The 21,824-nt window shown below is 35.4% G+C and overlaps 1 protein-coding gene across 1 annotated transcript in view; it reads left to right on the top strand.

Moving 5' to 3' along the window:
• Positions 1-21,824, top strand: part of LOC138331369 (GATOR complex protein Iml1-like) — a 44,987-nt gene that overhangs the window by 22,636 nt on the left and 527 nt on the right. The window contains 15 exon segments of the mRNA XM_069278940.1: positions 158-268; positions 6,021-6,171; positions 6,784-6,994; positions 7,378-7,463; positions 9,841-10,015; positions 10,387-10,469; positions 11,201-11,312; positions 11,610-11,692; positions 12,230-12,301; positions 15,185-15,327; positions 16,860-17,126; positions 17,886-18,049; positions 18,648-18,816; positions 19,631-19,688; positions 20,143-21,756. Coding sequence (XP_069135041.1) covers positions 158-268; positions 6,021-6,171; positions 6,784-6,994; positions 7,378-7,463; positions 9,841-10,015; positions 10,387-10,469; positions 11,201-11,312; positions 11,610-11,692; positions 12,230-12,301; positions 15,185-15,327; positions 16,860-17,126; positions 17,886-18,049; positions 18,648-18,816; positions 19,631-19,688; positions 20,143-20,611 — 2,354 coding nt within the window. The 3' untranslated portion in view covers positions 20,612-21,756.

Raw genomic sequence — 21,824 nt, 5'->3', positions numbered from 1 at the left:
GTCCTGATATTTCAAGGGTGTCATTTGGAACATCGGCAAATAATAAACAGATAATATCTTGTGTGATGGAAAATTAGTGGTTAATATAACTAATTTATTACAGTGCTTGAGAAGTTGATACTTCTGACAGCAAGACTATGACCTTTTGACCTTTCAGGACATGACTGGCGCCCCCTGGAGTATGATAAAGCTGCGTCCAGCAGGTCGTGTCTCGTGAAGCCTATTCTTAATGCCGATATAAACTCTAAAAAATTCTGTGCCTGCATAAGTAAGATCGTAAATCTGTTGTGAAATTTTTTGTCTATTTAGTATCTCAAAGGAAGTTATTTAGGTTTCCTGTGCAGAACCACAGCTTTCTGGTTTTGGAATTGCCTTTAGAATGTAAATTCAGAACTGTGAAGGAAAAATGTTTGTAACAAATGTTTGATATTGAATAGTAACTGAAATAATACAAAGATTATCAAAAGTTTAACACAGGAAATCTTAAATAACTTTCTTAAATGATTGATAAAATTTAAAATCATAATATTTCCTAATTTAACATGGGTGGCCATAGGATGGTGCTTTGTCTAACCTTCCACTGCTTTTGTAAATGGATTTCATTTTGCACATTACATAGTTCAAACTAAACATTGAATCCTTCAATATATCGGAAATTTATCTATTAATTCGTTCACCCCTGAAATTTTATAATGGACTGGTCTAGTCTTTGTTTTAGAAGAGCCTAAATGTGTCATCAGGGATGAATGAGTTAATGCTGCACTTCATGTCATAATCACCTTTGTATATTTGTATATAATGGTCTACATTGTGTTTGTATATCCATTTTCCTGGCATAGTGGTTAAGGTGTTCACAACTTAGGTTATAAATTACAAATCTTAGTACTGGTACATACTTGTAAAAGTGCAAACTGTAGGTTGATGGTTTTTCTCCAAGTCATTTGGCTGTAACATAAAACCAAAAAGGCAAATAATCCTGGTGTGATCTGCTGGTCTTTTTAGATAATTTTATTTGTATACAAAGGTAATGTTAATGGAAAACTCTATATATAACAAAAGGTTGTGGTGGTAAACAAAATTTGTATACATGGTAAACAAAATATGTATACAATTTCATCTTCCCCTAAATCGCTGAAATAAATTTTGCAGAAACCTTCTATGGTCAAAGGCGGATGAAAATGGTAAATTATATAGTCCCCAGCCCATAGCAGACCTGGCAAGGCGAAAAGATGTTAGAGAAAAAAACGATGTCCGAAATCTTCTTGAATCCCAGATATGATAGATTCGAACACTCTACATATATAGAGTCATTTTAAATTCCTATACAATTAGTATTAATTCCTTGACCCTGGGGTCTATTCTTTACCTCCGGGAAAGGACAAATTTTACTATAGCTTATTCCGTCTTTGCATGTTAAAGAGTTAGCTCCCTTCACGGGTAGGTATCAATTGTTACGTCATTATTTTGTGAGTGCAATTAATGTCGTTATTGTGTCGCCTGCAATGCAAGGGCGACACTTAGGTATCACTACGGCGGTGGCGGCGTTCGGGAAACGGTTTCCATGCGATAACTGAAGTATTTATTGTCCGATTTCAACCAAATTTAAAATAAAGCTTTATATCAATGAGATCTCAGAAGAGTTCGATAATGGTCAAAATCCGTCAATATTTGCAAGAGATACAGGACTTTAAAATCGTTAAAACAGAAAAATTCATGGTTTCCGCTCGATAACTTAAATATTTATCGTTCATTTTCAACCAAATTTCATAATTTGTTTTATATCAATGAGTTCTAGGATAAGTTTGATAATGGTCAAAATCTGTCAATATTTGCAAGAGTTACGGGACTTTAAAATCGTCGAAACAGAAAAATTCATGGTTTCCGCTCGATAACTTAAATATTTATCGTCCAATTTCAACCAAATTTCATAAAATGTTTTATATCAATGAGATCTTGGATGAGTTCAATAATGGTCAAAATCCATCAATAAATTCAAGAGTTACGGGACTTTAAAATCGTAGAAACAGAAAAATCCATGGTTTCCGCTCGATAACTTAAATATTTATTGTCCGATTTCAAATAAATTTGGTATGTTGCTTTATATTAATGAGATCTTAGATGGGTTTGATACTTGTCAAAATCTGTCAATATTTGCAAGAGTTACGGGACCTTAAAATAGTCGAAACATGGCTTCCGCTTGAAATCATTAGTATGTATTGTCCGATTCCAACCAAATTTTGGTATATTGCTTTATATCAATGAGATCTTAGATGGGTTGGATACTTTTCAAAATCCATCAATATTTGCAAGAGTTATGGAACTTGATTTCTTCACCTAAATTATTAACAATATTTTCAACTGTAAATAACTATTTTTTGTGATGCTGTGCAGGCGACACATCCACTTCCGTGGAATTCTTGTCTCCAAAAAAGTAAGACGTTACACTCGAAAACACATAACGTCACAATCAATACCTACCCGAAAGGGCAGAAAACTCTGTAATATGCAGAATATAGAGACCCCTTTAGGATACTCATTCTATGTACACAATGATCCTTGCTGATATCCAGTCGACTCTGAGGTGACCATTAAGGCCTCTGGACCTCCCATGTTTCTTGTTTTGTTGCCCTCATCATATTGTTGCCCTTGTTTTTTGTTGCCCATGTATATAATGTCAGTTTGCCCATGTATATAGTGTCAGTTTGCCCATGTATATAATGTCAGTTTGCCCATGTATATAGTGTCAGTTTGCCCATGTATATAATGTCAGTTTGCCCATGTATATAATGTCAGTTTGCCCATGTATATAGTGTCAGTTTGCCCATGTATATAGTGTCAGTTTGCCCATGTATATAATGTCAGTTTGCCCATGTATATAGTGTCAGTTTGCCCATGTATATAGTGTCAGTTTGCCCATGTCTATAACGTCCGTTTTGGGTTAGACAAAGCACCTTTAACTCCAACTTATACTTCACTAGATTATGTCTGTGTTTACTGTACAAATGTTCTGCTTGCTTATCCTGTCTGCCTGATATCATCTCCTCTAGGCTCCTCAAATTACCTGGTGATTCAATCCTACAGCAGCATTATAACAGAAAAAATAAACCTTTAAAGGTCAGAGTTCATTAAAGGTCATGATCTTACATTGACCTAAAAAAAAGGCATGAAATGTGTGTTGGAAGATAGATTTTTTTTCACGAATGTTGCCGTAGTTGGAACTTTGTCATAGATTTCAAATTTTAGATTATATTTAGTTATTTTCACTTGTGAATAGATCAGAATTGGTGTGTGTTGTGTAGTTTGAATGAAAACTCTATTCTTACGAAGACATAGTCAAAATCTGTTCACAAGAGCAGATAACTCTTCGAGTCAAAACATGAGAGGGTGAACGTTTCCTTGTTGACAGGTTAGCAGCACATATGGACAGTTCTGTGTACATGAAGTGTTTATGAGTTGTAGAATTTAAACATGCCAACATTAGATTTTTTTTATTACATTGCAAGTCTGTAATCTGCATACCATTAGTACCAAGAGCACATTGTGACCCTTGAGCATGTCTAGGTGGTGTTATAACACAATTACTAGGGGTAGTACACCTTAAATCTGGAATCCTCTTATGTCATGTTCCATGATATAAAGAGGAATGTGACATTAACAGTAGAAAGCATTTTCTGTCAAAATCGTGACATTATGTGGCTTCTACTGTACAAATTATTGTCTTTAATCTTAGAAACCATGACTGTTGATACTACATGTATCCTTAAAATCCACTTTCCTTGATAGGTTTATGTTGCACAATTTTGCTGTGCAGAGTTGTCTGCCCTTGCGAACTCTCTCAAGGCTCTGCCAGTAGCTATAATTTGATAAGCATTTGTATCATGAATTTGTTAAGACGTGCATCAACAATATAAGAGTTGAATTAGGTATGGCCGGCCAATCGTTTTAAATCATGATTTTGATCATTTCAAGAGGCCCAATGGCCCTGCATTGATATATGATAAATTTGTTGCTTTAGGTAAGGGAGAATCTTGTGATTTGGATAATTTCAAAAGGCCAAATAGGCCAAAATATTCCTGTTTTTGTTGGTGAAGATAGACAGAGATGGGGAAAATTGCTGTTCTCAAGCAGCTCTTGTTCATCTATTTAATAATTGCTCTGAATTGTCGGACTAGTACGATTATATCAAAGATGTTTTTAAGCAAGACATGCTTTCTATTGCTAGTCTAAAATTCTTGTAAAAGCTTTGAGTTTTCGCAAAATACTTTAATTTTATGGGGAGAATCAAGTTTAGATTTGCATGAAGCTTCATGCTTGTGTTGAATTGCAATCAAAATGAAATAAATAAATTTGCATGGTGGTGATTTGCATGAAAATTTCCTATTACATGAACAAAGTATTTCTTGTGCTTTTTTCAAAGTGAAAGTAGTCTTTGATATTTAAAAAAAAAAGACCATTTTCATTTTTGTTTAAATTTTGTGTATCAAATTCAAATCTTAAGAATATTCATCTTATCTGATTAAATGAATTGTATTTTGACTTCATTCCTTTACAAATTTGTGTATTTGAATTTTGCTACTTTATTTTATACTTGTATGTAGCTATATTTCTTTCTGTGTGTGGCTATGTTTCATATTTTTGGCATATGACTTCATCATGCTATCATACTATATGTTTAGCACCTGAAATAGCTTTTGCCTAGTATGTAGTGTTTTACCTTTACTAACACTTCTTGGTTTGCTTCCTTTTGCAGAAATGATATGAAATTAAATGTTGACGATTGTTTAGACTTTGTAGCTCCTAGTCATTCAACTGTAAATGCTGCCGTTCTCAAATTTGATTGGCTGACACAAAGGTTATCTGGACATGACCTCTTATTGGCAAATTTTAGACCTAACTGGTAGATTTAATTTAATGATGAAGTGTAGAATGAAGATATGTATTTTTATGCTATTGATTATGAAGAACCTTATTGGGGGGGGGGGGATTGACATGCCCCTGAATATATCTGTACTATTTTGGCAACTGACCAGATATATTTCTATGCCTATAATCAAGAATTAAACATTCTTGTGCCAAAAAAAAATTTGCATCAAACTGAAAAGAATGAGCCTTTGGCAGATAGCAGTATTTACAGTCAACATGATAGTAAATCATTGAAATTTTATACAAATATTTTACAAAAAAATTACATGTCATCTCAAAATATTTATTACATTTGAAACTTTGAGAGATGTAAAGTTGAAGCGAAATTGTAGTAGAATTAAAATTTCAGTGATTTATATGAATCTAGTTGCCATGGTGATATTCATTATCTGCATTTGCATATTACAAAGTTATCTACCCTTGGCGGTAGTTATTGATTGTTATAAGTCATGGTTTTATGTGTATATGTAATATTTTGTAGGGGAAACGACATAATATTTGCTAAAAAAAACTGTTGACATCAAAATCAATACCCACCTGCAAGGTAGATAACTCTGTAATGTGCAAAGGCAGACTTAGTATGTACCAGTGATTGCATGTTTCAGAACAAAATTCATGATAGATGGGAGCATTCTTTGAAACAATTACAATATGAATTTTATTAGTAATTCTTTTAAGTTTTTTATAAGTTTTTTAAGTTTAAGTCTTTTACTTACTGGGTAAATTTTACACAGTTCTGTATAAAAATGTTGTTTTTTTTTAAATTTTGATTATGATGAGAATTTATAGAAATATGAATTGTTTTCATCAAGTTACATACTTCTAGTACAATGTATTGATATCTGAGACTGTGATGACATTGTATAAATTATGATTTGATAGTATTACATGTGCCTTTGATTCCCACGTTCCTAGCTTGATAGTATTACATGTGCCTTTGATTCCCACGTTCCTAGATTGATAGTATTACATGTGCCTTCGATTCCCACGTTCCTAGCTTGATAGTATTACATGTGCCTTTGATTCCCACGTTCCTAGCTTGATAGTATTACATGTGCCTTCGATCCTCGTGTTCCTATAATGTTCTTTATAACCAGGCGTGGACTGGAAGTCTCTCACAATCCCTGCCTCTCTCCCCATCACCACCGACTATTTCCCTGACAAGAAGAGCCTACAGACAGACTATGTGTTTGCTGCGTACGGCTTGCTGCCGGAACAGGACAGCGACTACGAGGGAGACTATCAGAGGTTATTATACAATGTACCAAATTATTGTCATGATTACCATAGATGCTTTATAAATAGCTGGCTTGTTCTCTTTATCGTATTGTTATCTGACTCTATATGAAAACATACCATATTTGACCCAGTAAAGTATTGAAGCAAATAAGGGGGCGCTCAAAAGAAACAAATGTGGACTAGAATTTCATAAAATAGTTCTACAAAGTAAGTCATAAATCAATTTGTTAAAGAAATCAGTAAGGAAACCAACACAGTTTTCAAAATTTGCATTTAATTTGAAATAAGTGAAATTGAAGCCTAAAAAAGGGAAGGGACACTTATCGGGTGGAATATGGTATGTATAAATTCAGCCTCATGGAAAAAGTTCATATGGCCAGTACCTCAGGAAAGCTTTTCTAAGTGTTAGTTGATATGGCATGAAACAACTGTAAATTACCATGATATCAAATCTGTATATAAAGACGACCCAAGGGACAAAGGATAGCCAAGTGGTCTTTATATACAGGTCATATTGTATCCAAATTACCATTTGGAGCCCCAAGAAAGTGGTCTCCATACAGAGGCTGTCGCTATATAAGGCAGTTTTAACTAAATTTGTGATTTTAATTTTTTTTTTAGTCTATCAACAGACTTAAAGTTTTTTAAAAGGAAGAACCTAACTTCAAAGCAAGTGTTTAAGGAGCTGGTGTCCCAACGCCTATCTCAAGGTTTTCAAGTCATCGTCAATAATTCACAGCGATCTAAAGCCCAGCAGGTGGCGCTAGGCTCCAGCCCTCAGTACCAACACACGGTGGGACTTATCCGTGCACGGCCACGCACAGAACAGTCGGTAGGTCTACACTTACTCACGTATCATTTATTTTCATGGGACTTTGAACTTTTAAAATTTTTCAATTTCATTAGCACTTGAATTTATTGAGAAGTCTTTACAGTAAAAAAACTAATTTTGGTTTTGAATTACAGAACAATATAATGGATGATAAAAATGTTTGTATACTAAGTTTAGTGGGAATGTAACTTTGTTAATTTTGGTAAAAAAAAAGAAACCCATGAAAATTAAACCCCCATTTAATATGATTTTACCTTTATAACTTTCATTGAATTTGATGCTTTAAGTTGTTTTCACATGCTGTTAACTTAAATTTCAAAACTTAAGCGTAATCAACTACATGAAAGAGCATGAGTGTTTAAGGCTATGTATATGTTCTACAGGAGGAGTGTTACTTGAGTATAGGAAGGATATTCCATAAAGTTGCTGTTATGGGACCTGACATTACCGTCACGAGATACAGCCCAAGGTAAGTGTATACCTGAAAATATATCACCCGAGATACAACCCAAGGTAAGTGTATACCTGAAAATATATCACCCAACGAGATACAGCCCAAGGTAAGTGTATACCTGAAAATATATCGCCCAAAGAAGCCATAATAACTGCAAAGGTGTATTCCCACTTTGCTTATTATAGAGTTGTCTCCCTTGCTGGCAGGTATCCATTGCGACGTCATTATTTTGTGAGCATTTTCTCTGAAAAGTATGACTTAAGGCTTGTAAACACATGACGTCACAATGAATACCTACTCGCAAGGGCAAATATGAAATATGCGAATTAGGAACAGTGAGGTAGCCATCGGCACACTCTCCTGGTGGGCCATTGTAGCTGAGTGGTTAAGGAGCTAAAACCTACCTATTTGACTAGGGAATATTAATGGAGAATAAATTTGCACAGTTCATTGATTCCTATAATTTTTGGAACCATATGTCTTATGTACATCAATGAATTTTTAAATATTTCGCTGATATTCAAAATTTGCGGATAGCAATTGAAATGCGAATGTAGCCAAAATAAACGACTCATATGAAATTAAACCGCTATACAGTTACAAGCATCGGGAAATTATTGCCTTAGACATGAATTTGTAAACAGAACTTGAAGGCTTAGATGTTGTGATATGGTTAAGTACGATTTACCGTGGATTAGTCTCACATTCTCGCGATTATGACGTCATAAAAGTCTCGTCAAAAGATGTACTTAACCTACATCGTTTTGAGACAAAATAGATTATATGTTTATAATGTTTATTTTTATCCAGACATAATTTAGCCACACTAATTATCCTAACTGTTTGGGGTGAAGGGGAACAGAACTTGTTATAAAGACCGGGCTCTGACCCCCATGGGCAGAGGGGCGGGGTCCAATAGGGGTAATAGAGGTAAATTCTTTAAATCGCTACTTGTCAAAGAGCTCTGAATTGAATGTAACACAATTTGACAAAAATCCTAATTGAGGAAGTGAAAAAACTTGTATAAAATGATTTGCCAAGGTCCCCCGGGGGCAAATAGGGGCGGGGCCAAATTGGGAAATAGAGGTCTATGGCTTTTCAAATCGACTACTTTAGATTTACAAGGGAATTGTAACTAATTTGGCAATGGGTGCATCCTTTGGGGTGGGGAACAAAATTGTATAAATTTTGACTGGTTATGGGGCAGAGGGTCTTTACAGTAAAAAAACTGTCTTTTTATCCTTTAAATCGCTACTTTGAATTACAGAACAATAAATGGATGAAAAAATGTTGGTATACTATATTTGGGGTTAGGGGAATGTAACTTTGTTAAATTTTGGCTGGTAAAAAAAAAAAAAACCCATGAAAATAGGGGAAATAGACCCCCATTTAATATGATTTTACCTTTGAATAACTGTAACATGAATTTGGCCATGCATTTATTGGTTGTTTTCACATGCTTGTTTAACTAGGCTCTGATTTCAAAACTAAGCGTAATCAACTACATGCAAAGAGCATGAGTTGTTTATAGGCTATGTATATGTTTCTCTATGGAATGTAACATGAGTGTTACTTGAAACATAGGGGAAGGGGATAAAGATCCTGTATAAAGTTGGGTTGAAAAATTATTGGGAAATGAAGGGCCTGAAAATATATCGGGGGCAACAGATACAGCCCAAGGTAAGTGTATTCCTGAAAATATATATAACGCCCAAAGAAGGCATAATATATCGCTGCAAAGGTGTAATTCCCACTTTGCTTATTATAGAGTTGTCTCCCTTGCTGGCAGGTATCCATTGCGACGTCATTATTTTGTGAGCATTTTCTCTGAAAATATGACTTAAGGCTTGTAAACACATGACGTCACAATGAATACCTACTCGCAAGGGCAAATATGAAATATGCGAATTAGGAACAGTGAGGTAGCCATCGGCACTCTCTCCTGGTGGGCCATTGTAGCTGAGTTTTTAAGAGTTAAAACCTACTGTATTTGACTAGGGAATATTAATGGAGAATAAATTTGCACAGTTCATTGATTCCTATAATTTTTGGAACCATATGTCTTACGTACGTCAATGAATTTTTGAATATTTCGCTGATATTCAAAATTTGCGGAAAGCAATTGAAATGCGAATGTAGCCAAAATAAACGACTCATGAAATTAAACCGCTATACAGTTACAAGCATCGGGAAATTATTGCCTTAGACATGAATTTGTAAACAGAACTTGAAGGCTTAGATGTTATGTTATGGTTAAGTACGATTTACCGTGGATTAGTCTCACACATTCTCGCGATTATGACGTCACAAAAGTCTCGTCAAAAGATGTACTTAACCAACGTCGTTTTGAGACAAAATAGATTAAATGTTTATAATGTTTATTTTTATCCAGACATCCCGGTCCGGAGTTAAAGTTGCCGTACTGCTACCGATTCCAGGCTCCCGACTCTCACAGCTACGATGTGTCCTGGAGCGAGTTCCGGAATGAAAAGCTGGAGAACTACAATTGGAACTATCTAGATCAGTACATCTGTACTCGGGGAGAGGGGGACTACGGACTTATGGAGGTCAGTTAGAACACAAGGACAGTTTCCTTTCTGTGGTTAATTGGCTGGTTGCACCTAGTTGTTCAATTTTGAATTAATGACAGACCTGGTGATATTGTATTGCTTTCAGAAGAGCCAAGCTCCTCATGTGGTTACATTTTGTATAGCTGATTGCTTTTGCAAGTAAAAAAAATGTTACTTTTTCATCAAATATTGATGCATTTGCCTTCTTTGAAATAAATTGATGTTATGTCATTGCATTTTCACCACAGTAGAGCTACTTTGATTTTCTTTGAAATGAAAATTGAAAATTTGGCTAATTTGGAGCGGTATACATATTTTGCTACTCGCTTGACTGTATGATTGTTTAATGTGTTATTTTTTGTAAACAGTCCCTGAAGTTCTGGAGGAGTCGGTTCTTAATCATGCCGTGTAATAATGCTGCTACTAAGAAGATTATCGATGGTCACCCAAGGTCAGTTATAGAGGATGGATTCCTGATGTACTCATTTAACCTACTGTACACCAACTTTCTTTCGCGGCTTTTAAATTTTGCGATTTTGATTTCAATTAAACAAACTCGGCATCGATGTAAATGATGTGCTGTAAAACACACAAACATTGGACCTCTAGGGACCAAAAAATTACGTTGTTATAGGTAAAGTTTGTTATTCTGTATTTGCATATTACAGAGTTATCTGCCTTTGCGGGTAGGTATTGATTGTGAAGTCATGGCTTTGCGAGTGTAACGTCACACTTTTTGAAGAAAACGACATGAATTGCGCTCACAAAATAATGACGTAACAATCGATACCTACCCACAAGGGAGCTAACTCTGTAATATGCGAAGACGGAAATACAAATGTTACAGACATCTTATAGGAACCATGATGAGGAATGAAAAATGCATTTTTTAGCCATGAATTTGTTGTAAACATGTTTTACTGTAAATGTTGATTTGCAGAGATAAAGTTTCATGAATTTTCCCGAATCTAGAAAAATCTGAACGGGTCATAAATTCATTAAGTATCCAAATTCAATGAAAATTGTTCCACAAGGGTCTTGGTGACATTCCAGTTTTGCATGAATTATTGGAAGGTTTGTGACTGCAGGACCTTGGCCTGTTTATAACCAAAATATGTGTGTAATGCTCACAAAGTTACCAAAACATAATTTAGAGATTTGTTTTTGTATCAATTATACCAGATGTGATATATATGAAGAGAAGAGTATGGCTGAGAACCAAAACTTGATACATGGATTTGTACGCATGATGGAGATTCTCAACCGACTGAAGAGGACAGCAAAGAGGTCAAAGGTTAGATTCAGTTCAAATCTGTTAAAGCGTCAATTTAAAAGGTACAAATAATGAAAAAAGCTTACATCTTTTTGAATTTTACTTGCTTTACTCGATCCAAAAGTCCCCCATTCATATTAGTACCCCTTCTCTTTCATTATGGACTGGTCTAGTCTTTGATTTAGAAGAGTCAATATGTGTCTTAAGGGGTGAATATATTAATATTCTATTTGTTGCATTATATTATCTACTTAACATGTGAGGTGACAAGACAGGGTGCGGTTTTGACATCATAGCAATATGTTTTATTTCCATCAGCTGTCAGGAGATTCATCTGTTAGCAGTACAGCCTCCGAGTCCAGTAAAACTGCCCCAGCCACTGGAGGGGAGGCAACCTCAAGGTAATATTAATATGTGATATTGTTTTAGGGCTATAAATAGCACAGCTTTGAAGTCCAGTAAAAACTGCCCCAGCCACTGGAGGGGAGGCAACCTCAAGGTAATATTAACATGTGATATTGTTTTAGGGCTATAAATAGCACAGTTTCAAAGTCCAGTAAAATCTGCCCAGACAAAGGAGAGGAGGCAAACTCAAGGTAATATTAACATGTGATATTGTTTTAGGGCTATAAATAGCACAGCTTCAAAGTCCAGTAAATTTGCCCCAGACAAAGGAGAGGAGGCAAACTCAAGGCAATGTTAACATGTGATATTGTTTTAGGGCTATAAAAAGAACAGCCTCAAGAGTTCAGTATATTCCAGGAATAGAATATACTGTGATAATAACCCTTGGTATAGAGGATGCACCATTTCCATCACAATCGTACAATGTTGAATTACTTAATTTGCTGCATGGATGAACGATGATTATTTATAGTTCTATGTGGATAAATCTCTAAAATAAACCAGTTGCTGAGATCTGTATATAAATGTTTCAGACCTAAGGATGTGGATACGCTGACAGTTGGTTCCCCGCCGACTAAACTCATCGAGGCCATGTTAGACACTCAGTATGTATAAACAATACTTTATGACCTGAAATATCCCAGTGTACTTTCATTTATGGCTTGGGAGCTTTGATATTATTTCATGGTTAGTATATGGAACAATATTGACAATTTTGTAATATAAACAAAATGTGTTGTTTTTTTTCTCATGGTTTCACGGTAACCACAAAAACAATACAAATGCTTCTACACATATTTCATGTTATCCAGTATACCGTATGTATATAGGGGGTTAGATTTGCAGGAATAACATTTTTTTGCATTTGCTGGATACTACTTTTGACATGAATTTTAGTCTTGCAAAAAATTTAATGGATTTATTTTTGTTGACTTGATAAATTGAATGGTTTCAGACTAAAAAAATGCTTGTTATTTTTTTAGAATGAACAATCCAACACCATAGAAAAAGTATCTTTATTTTTGGCCGCAATTTAATAAGCCGCCATAAATGATCATGCATTTTGAACCTTTCTTTCAAGTAAACAAGTGCGATTTGAAAAAACTTGTTTTATCTCCGATCATGTCATAATGGTGACAAAAAGTGTTATTTAAATGTTTCATTGAAATTTGGCTGTCCGCCTTCTCAGGTTACATCATAAACACATTTTGGTTTTTCTAGGTTCTACTGGCCTGCCATTTCTAAACTTGGCATGCCCTGAATGATCCTGACATGGCTTGTTACAAATGTTGTTATTTTCTTCGGGGATGAAATCCATTGGTTGCCAGTTCGAAACATGAAATGAAATATTAATTTGTGAAAGTTCTTAAAGTTTGTAACGTTTTACTAAAAGTGCTACTAAACCTGACATAGGTCCTCCACCAAAGTTTGTTATTTTTCGGGTCAAAATCATCATGTTTGGCATCTTCATACCGTATCTTGGCATCTATTGTAACACATTTTTAACTTCAATACTTCTGTCATAGTAATCATACTGGTATATGCTGGTTTTCCTTTGAAACATTGCATGAATTGATTCACAAATGGTTAATACTCATTGAATAATTTATTAAATTTCAAGTCGATAATATGGGATACAATGCAAATGTTATAAGCATCATCACATTGAAAAATGTTTGATCCATGAATTCCAAGTTTATATGGCTTTGTTCCAGAGAGAGAAGGGCCTTATAATGCACCATGACAGTAAAAAAGTTACTACAGATTTTTTTAGAAGTTTATCAATCAAAAGTCGTCATGGCCGCCATGTGACAGGTTTTTTCTTGGATGAAAAAGTTTTGTCCACACCATCTGGAATCCAAACAAGTTTGGTGTACGGTTTGATACTTCTATGCATGAAATGTATCCATAGAAACAGGTCAAGGACAAGTGTAAAGTCAGTTTTTCAAAGGTCCTGGAAATAAAGATAGCCTTTACAATAAGCCATCATTGAAAATCTACAATTTTTGAACTTCTTCTCAAGTTCTTATGTGCGACCTAAATTTGCAAAAAATTTTTTCTGACATGGTCCATGTCATAAACAGTTTGAATTATTTAAAAAATGCTTTAAATTAACAGGATGAGGGGACAGTTTAAAACACTGATTTTAACATTTGAAGTATCATTGGTGCGATTTGGCTAATCGTTGCATAGATAAATGCTAAAACTGCCCTGAACACATGGGAGGCAACCTGAACAAAGATTTAAATTTATTTTTCTTTGTCGTCCATGCGCAATCATAATGGCTTCATAATGCCATATAAGAATAGTACATTTTTTCGGGATGCAATTAATTTCAAGTTTACAGGTGCATATTTGGCTTTTACTTGATTAGTAAAATCTGAGCTCAATCTTCCAAGATGGAACAGGTCTTGATAAAAGTAATTTTTTAACTTCTTCTCAAGTTCAACTGGTGCAATTTGGCTGAAACTACTTTTTTGATGATCCCCTGAAATGGTACATTTTAAATGGTTTTTTTTCGGGTCGATCCCAAATCAAAGATGGCAAATTGTTATTTAGGAATATTTTGAAAAAATTTAGCATTTGAACTTTCTTTCAAGTACACCGTGCGATTCTGACTGAAATTGCATTTAAATGATCCTTACATGGTAAACCCGAACAAAGTCTTGAATTACAATATTTCGGGTCGATCCGAACATAAAGATAATGCCACCATCTTGAAAATTTTAACTTCAAACTACAAGTTTACCTGTCATTAATACATAAATTGCATGAACATGCATCCTGAACATGGTTCCTGAGAAATTTCTTTTTTCGGGTAAATCCAAATGGCTGCCACAGTCGCCATCATTTACAGAGACACTGAAGAACGATCATTGTCTTCTCAATTTACCCCCGCGATTTGGCGAAACTTGGGATGGAAATGAGTTTGACATGGGTATGACAAAGTATAGGTATATCTCTGGGATCTTAATGGAAGTAGGCTACCATAAAACTAGGGGATCTAAATTAATTTCCTATTGTTGAAGGCCCTTGTGCCTCTGTTTGAAATAAAATTTTTGTATCAAATTGAAAATCAGATCCTGACATGGTTCCTGACATGTGAAATGCTTTTACACATATTTCATGTTATCCATGGTTTCACGGTAACCACAAAAACAAACAAATGCTTCTACACATATTTCATGTTATCCAGTATACTGTATGTATATAGGGAGTTAGATTTGCAGGAATAACATTTTTTTTGCATTTGCTGGATACTACTTTTGACATGAATATTTAGTCTGTGCAGTAAAATATTTAATGGTAAAATCATTTATAATCTTCCTGTCAAACTGAAAAATTCAAACCAACCTATCTGGTTTTCAGACTAAAAATGCTCTATCATCAATATTTATTAGAATGAGACAATCCAACAGTCATGTCATAGAAAAGTATCTTTATTTTTGGTTGGCTAATTTCTAATTCTTTTTCATTCTCACAAACAGATTTGGCCTACCATTCCTCAGTAAACAGCCAGGCTTGCCAAAAACAACAGTTTTATCTCGAGGAAAGCTGCGTCATACATGGTGGCATACAGAATATCCAGGGTGTCATGACAACAACAGTCAGGCTGTCAGCCTTCTTCAGGGTAAACTACATAGGATAAACACAGGGTGATGGTTTTACTGTAGGTACTCTGGGCTTTCCTCCCATCTTCTAAACTTGGCATATCCCTGAAATGGACCATGGCTGTTAAAATCTTATTCTACATAGGATGAAATATTGGTTGCAAGTTTGAAACATGAAATGAAATATTAAGTTTGCGTTATTGAAAAGCATTTGTAACGTTTTACTAAAAGTGATAAAAGTGAAGAGAGTTGAGGGTGTTTTGATTTCGGGATAGGTTTACCTATCCTCACCAACTTCATGTATACTACTTTTTGTTCACAATTTTTTTCATGGGTGTCTGCATCTCAATACCGTTTTCCATACTACTCATATATTTGAACACTCTTTCCTTACGTTGCCAACAATTAAGCTGTCAATTGTTATAACATATATAATTTTATTGCAGTTTTTTACTTATGAGGACATTTATTATATTGTGATTCCACAAAAATTAAGTTAATAACTCATTGAATAATCCAAATTTCATTGTAATATGGAGATACAATGCAATAATGTTTATAAAAGAATCTCAACATTGGTAAAACAATGTATGATCCATGAGATGGGGGATATTTTATACTAAGCTTTGGACTTCTGCAGAAGATCTGTGGAGGGCCTTATTGGGAGGAGGAGGCACTATTGTCAGGCAAAAATGGTTACATTCTTTTGTGTTTACAATTCGTTCGTCGTCGTCATGTGTTGTGTCCATGTGACAGGTCCTCGTGGATGATAAGTTGATTGTCCACACCTCATGGAATCCAAACCACAAGTTTGTGTACGGTTTCTACTTCTAACTGTATCCCGCAGGTCAAGGACAAGGGCTAAAGGTCAGTTTAGGGGGTCAAAGGTCACTGGAAATATTTATAGCCTTTACAATAAGGAATCATTAAAATCTACAATTCATTACTTCATCTACCATGACCTAAACAACAACAATTTTTTCTGCTTATTTAGTATAATGTCATAAACAGCTTTGAATTATTTAAAAGATGCTCCACTGCCGACAAAGCATAAATGCTATTCATCATTTGAACAATAATTGGTGTTTAATCGTGTATATATATGCCAAATTAACACAAAAAATAAATAACATAAAATAATTCATTTTGCGTTGGTGCATGCGCAATCATAACTTCATTCTATATAAGATATAGTGCCACGGAATTTTTTTCGGGATGCAATTAATTATTTTTCATATTTTTAACTTGAAGTAAAAACTAGAAGCTCAAACTTTTCAATGGTGGTAATGGTGTAAAGTAAGTAACTTTTTTAACTGAAGAAAAATACAAAATCGTCTGCTCCTGTTTTTGATAGTGAAAAATTACCATTTGTCAGCGGTGGAGCATCTTTAAAAAAAAAATTCTTAATTATGGACATAATATTTAGTAATATTTGTGAAAAATTTAGCTATTTTTTTCCTTCATACAAAACCATGCCTGCTCTAGAATGTATTAAATATAATAATTACCATTGGGAACACAGTCTGAATTCAATATAATGTTGTAATTACAGTAAAGATAGGTCCACTCTTTATCCACAAAATGTTACAATTACATCATTCCTGTCATTCTTCCTTAGATATAGAACAGCAGCCATTGAACACTCTGTTCCAAAGAAATTTCTTTGAGGTGACAGTACTACCAGTAGACGAACAGGAGGGAGTGACATCATCACACTTTACAGAGACCATGAAGTCACGATCATTGTCGTCAATCAACCCCGCCACGGACGACTGGAGGATGGACATGAGTTTGGATATGGAGTATGGACAACAGTCAGGTAGGTATATAAATAGGATCTTACAGGAGTAGGTGGGCTTATAAACAGAGGATTAAATGTAAGAATCGAGGTGGGTGAAGTGAGGGGATTCTGACCACCTGGAAGACAGTTTTTGTATCGCCCACAACGATAGTTTGCGAAGAGTTCGCGATGGCGATACTATGGTTTACTTTTCCGCTGGCGCCGGCAGCGCTATCGTCAATATTTAACTTTAAAGTTTTGCATTTAGCTCCATTTCTCAAAAAGTTTAAGTCCAATCCTAACCAAAATTTAAATATAGCTGGAGGACATCATTATCAACTCAACACACCTAATTGTTGCAGGATTCATTTCAGGGTGTGAAATTCATAGGCTGTGAAACTTAGTGATGCTTAACTATACTTTCTTTTTTTTTCTCAGATGCTTTTAAATATTCCATTATAGTTATGTAATAAATCAACAATATGGTACGAGCGATAATTGTAATTACAGGTAACTCTTGTAGTTAATCATTTTGTATTTATCATGAATTTTAAATAATTCTGAGAGACTTTTAACATCTTGAAACTTGAGTTACTTGAGCAATTTAGAATAAGCACAAAGCTCATTACTTGCAAACAAAAAAACATACAAAGTAATACCAGATACTGGCTATTTTGTAGGATTGATAGCATAATGAATAAAAAATTGTCGTTGGACAAATGGAGGCGATCAGTTTGATTTTTATATCTTTGTATAAGTGATTTCTGATTATAAAAAAAAATTTTTTGATGATTTAAGCAACACTTCTCCATAAGTACGTGTCGATCGACGTGGATGTACTGGACAAGAGTGACCGTCCGGAGTGGGCGTCGGTCCGGTACCACTCCTACTACAGCTCCACCTGTGCCTTCCAGCTACAGTTACAATGGATGGTGGCTACAGGCAGTATCCTAGGAGAACTGGTACGTACAACTCATCAGGCATTGTGTAATATATGTCATCGAACACTGTCCTTAAGGTCCAGAAAAGGTGTTATTTGAAATCTATTTTCTGGAATTGAAGCCATTGTACATACGATACTTTTGACTGTAGCATGTGTGTATAAGATTGTCATTTAGACTCTAGTAAGGCAGACATTGTTGGTCAGTGGTTTTTCTCCGGGTACTCAGACTTTTCCTGTCATAAAAATTTGGCCGCATCATCCTGATAGTTGGGCTTATTTTCACTATATTTGCAGCTTTCACGAAATCACAAATTTTAAACACCAGCAAAATATTTTGAATTTCACTACTAAATTTGCAGATTCCGCCAAAATAATGAAACTTGATAACATAAGAAAATTTTTGAAAAGTTATGGATTTACATAGCATACACTGTCACATAAATGATACTTGCAAAGGCTACTGAGTGATTTGTGAAAATAAACACCCCACCAATAAGTTCCACTACTGAGTGATTTGTGAAAATAAACCTCCCCACCAATAAGTTCCAAACAGTATACCATGAAACTTTAACCCACAATATTTAAGAACTATAATACCTCATGCTTTGATCCTACAGGTGTATAGCTGGGCCAGAAAGATGAGTAGTTGTGGCTTCCATATGATTCCTGTACCGGTGGATCCGTTCGCTCTGCCGTCTGCTCCGGACTCCGACTCTCTACGTGGCCCGATATTTGTACCCCTCGACATTGACTGTCTGACCAATGGTGGAACCAGTATCACCAAAGGTTTGTGATGTAATTCATTCACCCCTGAAGACACTTTGGGCTCTTCCAATTCAAATGCTTGAATAGTTCATTATAGACTTTCAGGGTTGAATGAGTTAAAAAAAAGTTTGTGATTAAACTCATTCACCCCTGAAGACACAATTGGAATCTTCCACTTCAATACCTGGGACAGCTCATTATGAAATTTCAGGGGTGAATGGATTAACTGTTCACTGATGTCTGTACTGTATACTGTTAACTGATTTTCTTTCACATCATGAAAATTAATCTCCTTGAAAACATTCCTATCACAGGTACATTAGGCTTGAAATTGCAAAATTAAATTGACGTGAAAAGCTTGAGGCATAAAAGGCAAAATTCAGTCACTGCAAAAATAAGTTTATAGTTGACAGTAGCTATCCCTATTGATTCTCTGTTGATGATGTAATAAAGATTATCTAATCCTTACGTTACACAGTAATTTAATTTGGTGTTTTACTATTAAAAAGTGTTCTTCTGTCAGTTGAAATATTTTGAAAGCGATTTATTTTTAGCGCTGATCACTTCCAAAATACCCTATACCAACTTGTTGTGTTTAGCCCTCGATAATCCAGACACCATTCCTAGCCTAAATCGTCCGGTTTTCAAATTTTCTAAACTGCCGAATTCGGTGTTCTTGGTCAATATGTAACATTATTTGAATCTGTTCCATGACATTTTTCGTCCGGACTGGGTTTTTTCAGCGTCCAGATTATCACTGACTCATTGTACTGTACAAATTACCTGTTAATGGTATACTTAAGATTATTTTGTCGATTGTCTTTGATCACAACAGGACACAGTCGGACCTGGAGGGAAAAACTATACAGCTTTCAAATAGCAATCATCAAACGGTCAGTATACAGGATGTTAAATTTTAAAACCATGCACTTGGTCTGGGCCTATTTTCATTAATATTCCTGTTTAACGTCTTCCCTTAGTTTCACCATGACACAACTTTTTGTTATGACCTCTCTATGACTTTTAAATAAAACTTATTTTTTTGTATAGTCTCTTTCCTTAATGAAAAAGAGATAAAAAATGTATAAGAGTCATTTCTGAAGTATTTATGTGGGAAGAGTAGAAATCCTTGTACTGAGTTAGCTTCTGAAGAAACACTTTCCTCCTCTTCAAGACAGTACATTGTAGAAAAGCTTTAAGCAAGTGAAGTCTAGATTACCAATTTGACAATAAACTAACTCATTGTACCAGGCAATTTATAATATTTGATAAACCAATGATTATTTTATTCTTGGTGTTAAAAATAAGAAGCACAATTAATGTCCTGTAATAATTGCATTTGTCCAGATTTGGGTTCATGCCTGGCGGTGTGCGGGACATCTCAGAGGACGCCTACCCCATGGGGCAGGGCGAGGACTACAGCCACTATGTCCACTGTACGGGGGGAAACTTTGTCCTAATGGAGGACAGTCACATCTCCTCCCCGGGGGTCAGAGACTCCCCATACAGCTCAAGTTTTACAAAGAAATCGACAGCGGAGCTGCGTAAAGACTACATCAAACGGTCACAGTCTAGTCACTTTCATCAACAAGAACAGGAAACAGAGAGTAAGATCGGCTATCTATGGTCATGGAACTTCATGTCATCGAAACGATGGCGGTCCGGAAATACTGGCGACGAGTTCTTCCAGGACAAAATGTTGGCTGATTTCAGGGATTTTTGCTCAAACAAGGAAAATAGACTGCAGGAGTTTTGGCTAGAGTGGTATAATCCGTTTCAGTTGCCAAAAATGCCCGGAAAAGAAGCTACCATGTGATGATAAGGTAATAGGTCAAAGTTATCCAGCAGCGATTGAGGTTATGAATAAGTCTTGGTGTCATGGGTTAAAGGTCTTGACCTTTCTTCATAAGCATCAATGTGATGAGACATTGTTTTTGCAAATTTTTGCTAAAATTGAGATAAAGACCTAGATTCATTAGGTTAGTGCTATAGGTATGTGATATGAATTCTTTAAACTGTGATATTAATTTTTTAAGGTGTGTCGTGTTCTTCTGTTTTACAGTATTTTCATTATGTCCCGAAGTTCTGGATATTTATTTGTATTAAACTTCCACTGATGAATACGGATACCAGAACTCTAAATTTGGAATAGTTATTCTGTCAAAATCCCAGAGAAACGGTTTCATGTTTGTCAGTACCATGACTGGCAAGCAAAAACATTTACGCTGTGCCATTTCACTCTTCAAATGTGTTTCTTTCTTACAGGAAATAGTATATATATAATAACGGTACTTGTTATTAAAAATGATAATTACGTATCAAAGAAGTAATTTCCAAAGTGGCTCAATTTACGTCCCAACGCTTGATGTGCTTGCTTTTTACCATCCTCCGCAGCCAGGTGCTGTATGCGGTGATTTATGTGATCCACTTCCACACATGAAAACTTATTCTATGATGGTTAATATAAATATTATTTTGCTCAAATTTTAATGCAAAATTAATTTTCGACATTTTAGTGCAATCATGGTATCAGAACTTCCTAAAATTTACAATGAAACTATATAGATTATAACTGTCCACTCGGAAGTGAAGGGTTAGAGAGAGAATGTCAGGACATCTCAATCACTGGACATGGTCACCAAAGGTAACCAATGGTCACTGTGGTCACTCTTGGTAGCCACTGGTCACTTTGGTCACTCTTGGTAGCCACTGGTCACTTTGGTCACTGAAGGTGCCAACTCATCACTTTGGTCACCCTAGGTAACCATTAGACTTTTTGGTCACTCTTGGTAGCCACTGGTCACTTTGGTCACTCTAGGTAACCACTGGTCACTTTGGTCACTCTTTGTAACAACTGGTCACTTTGGTCACTCTTGGTAGCCACTGGTCACTTTGGTCACTCTTGGTAACCACTGGTCATTTGTCACTCTAGGTAACCACTGGTCACTTTGGTCACTCTAGGTAACCACTGGTCACTCTAGGTAGCCACTGGTCACTTTGGTACCACTGGTCACTTTGGTCACTAGAAC

This window comes from Argopecten irradians, chromosome 9 (assembly GCF_041381155.1).
Source record: "Argopecten irradians isolate NY chromosome 9, Ai_NY, whole genome shotgun sequence".
NCBI classification, from domain to species: Eukaryota; Metazoa; Mollusca; class Bivalvia; order Pectinida; family Pectinidae; genus Argopecten; species Argopecten irradians.
This window is presented reverse-complemented; position numbering and strand designations above follow the sequence as displayed.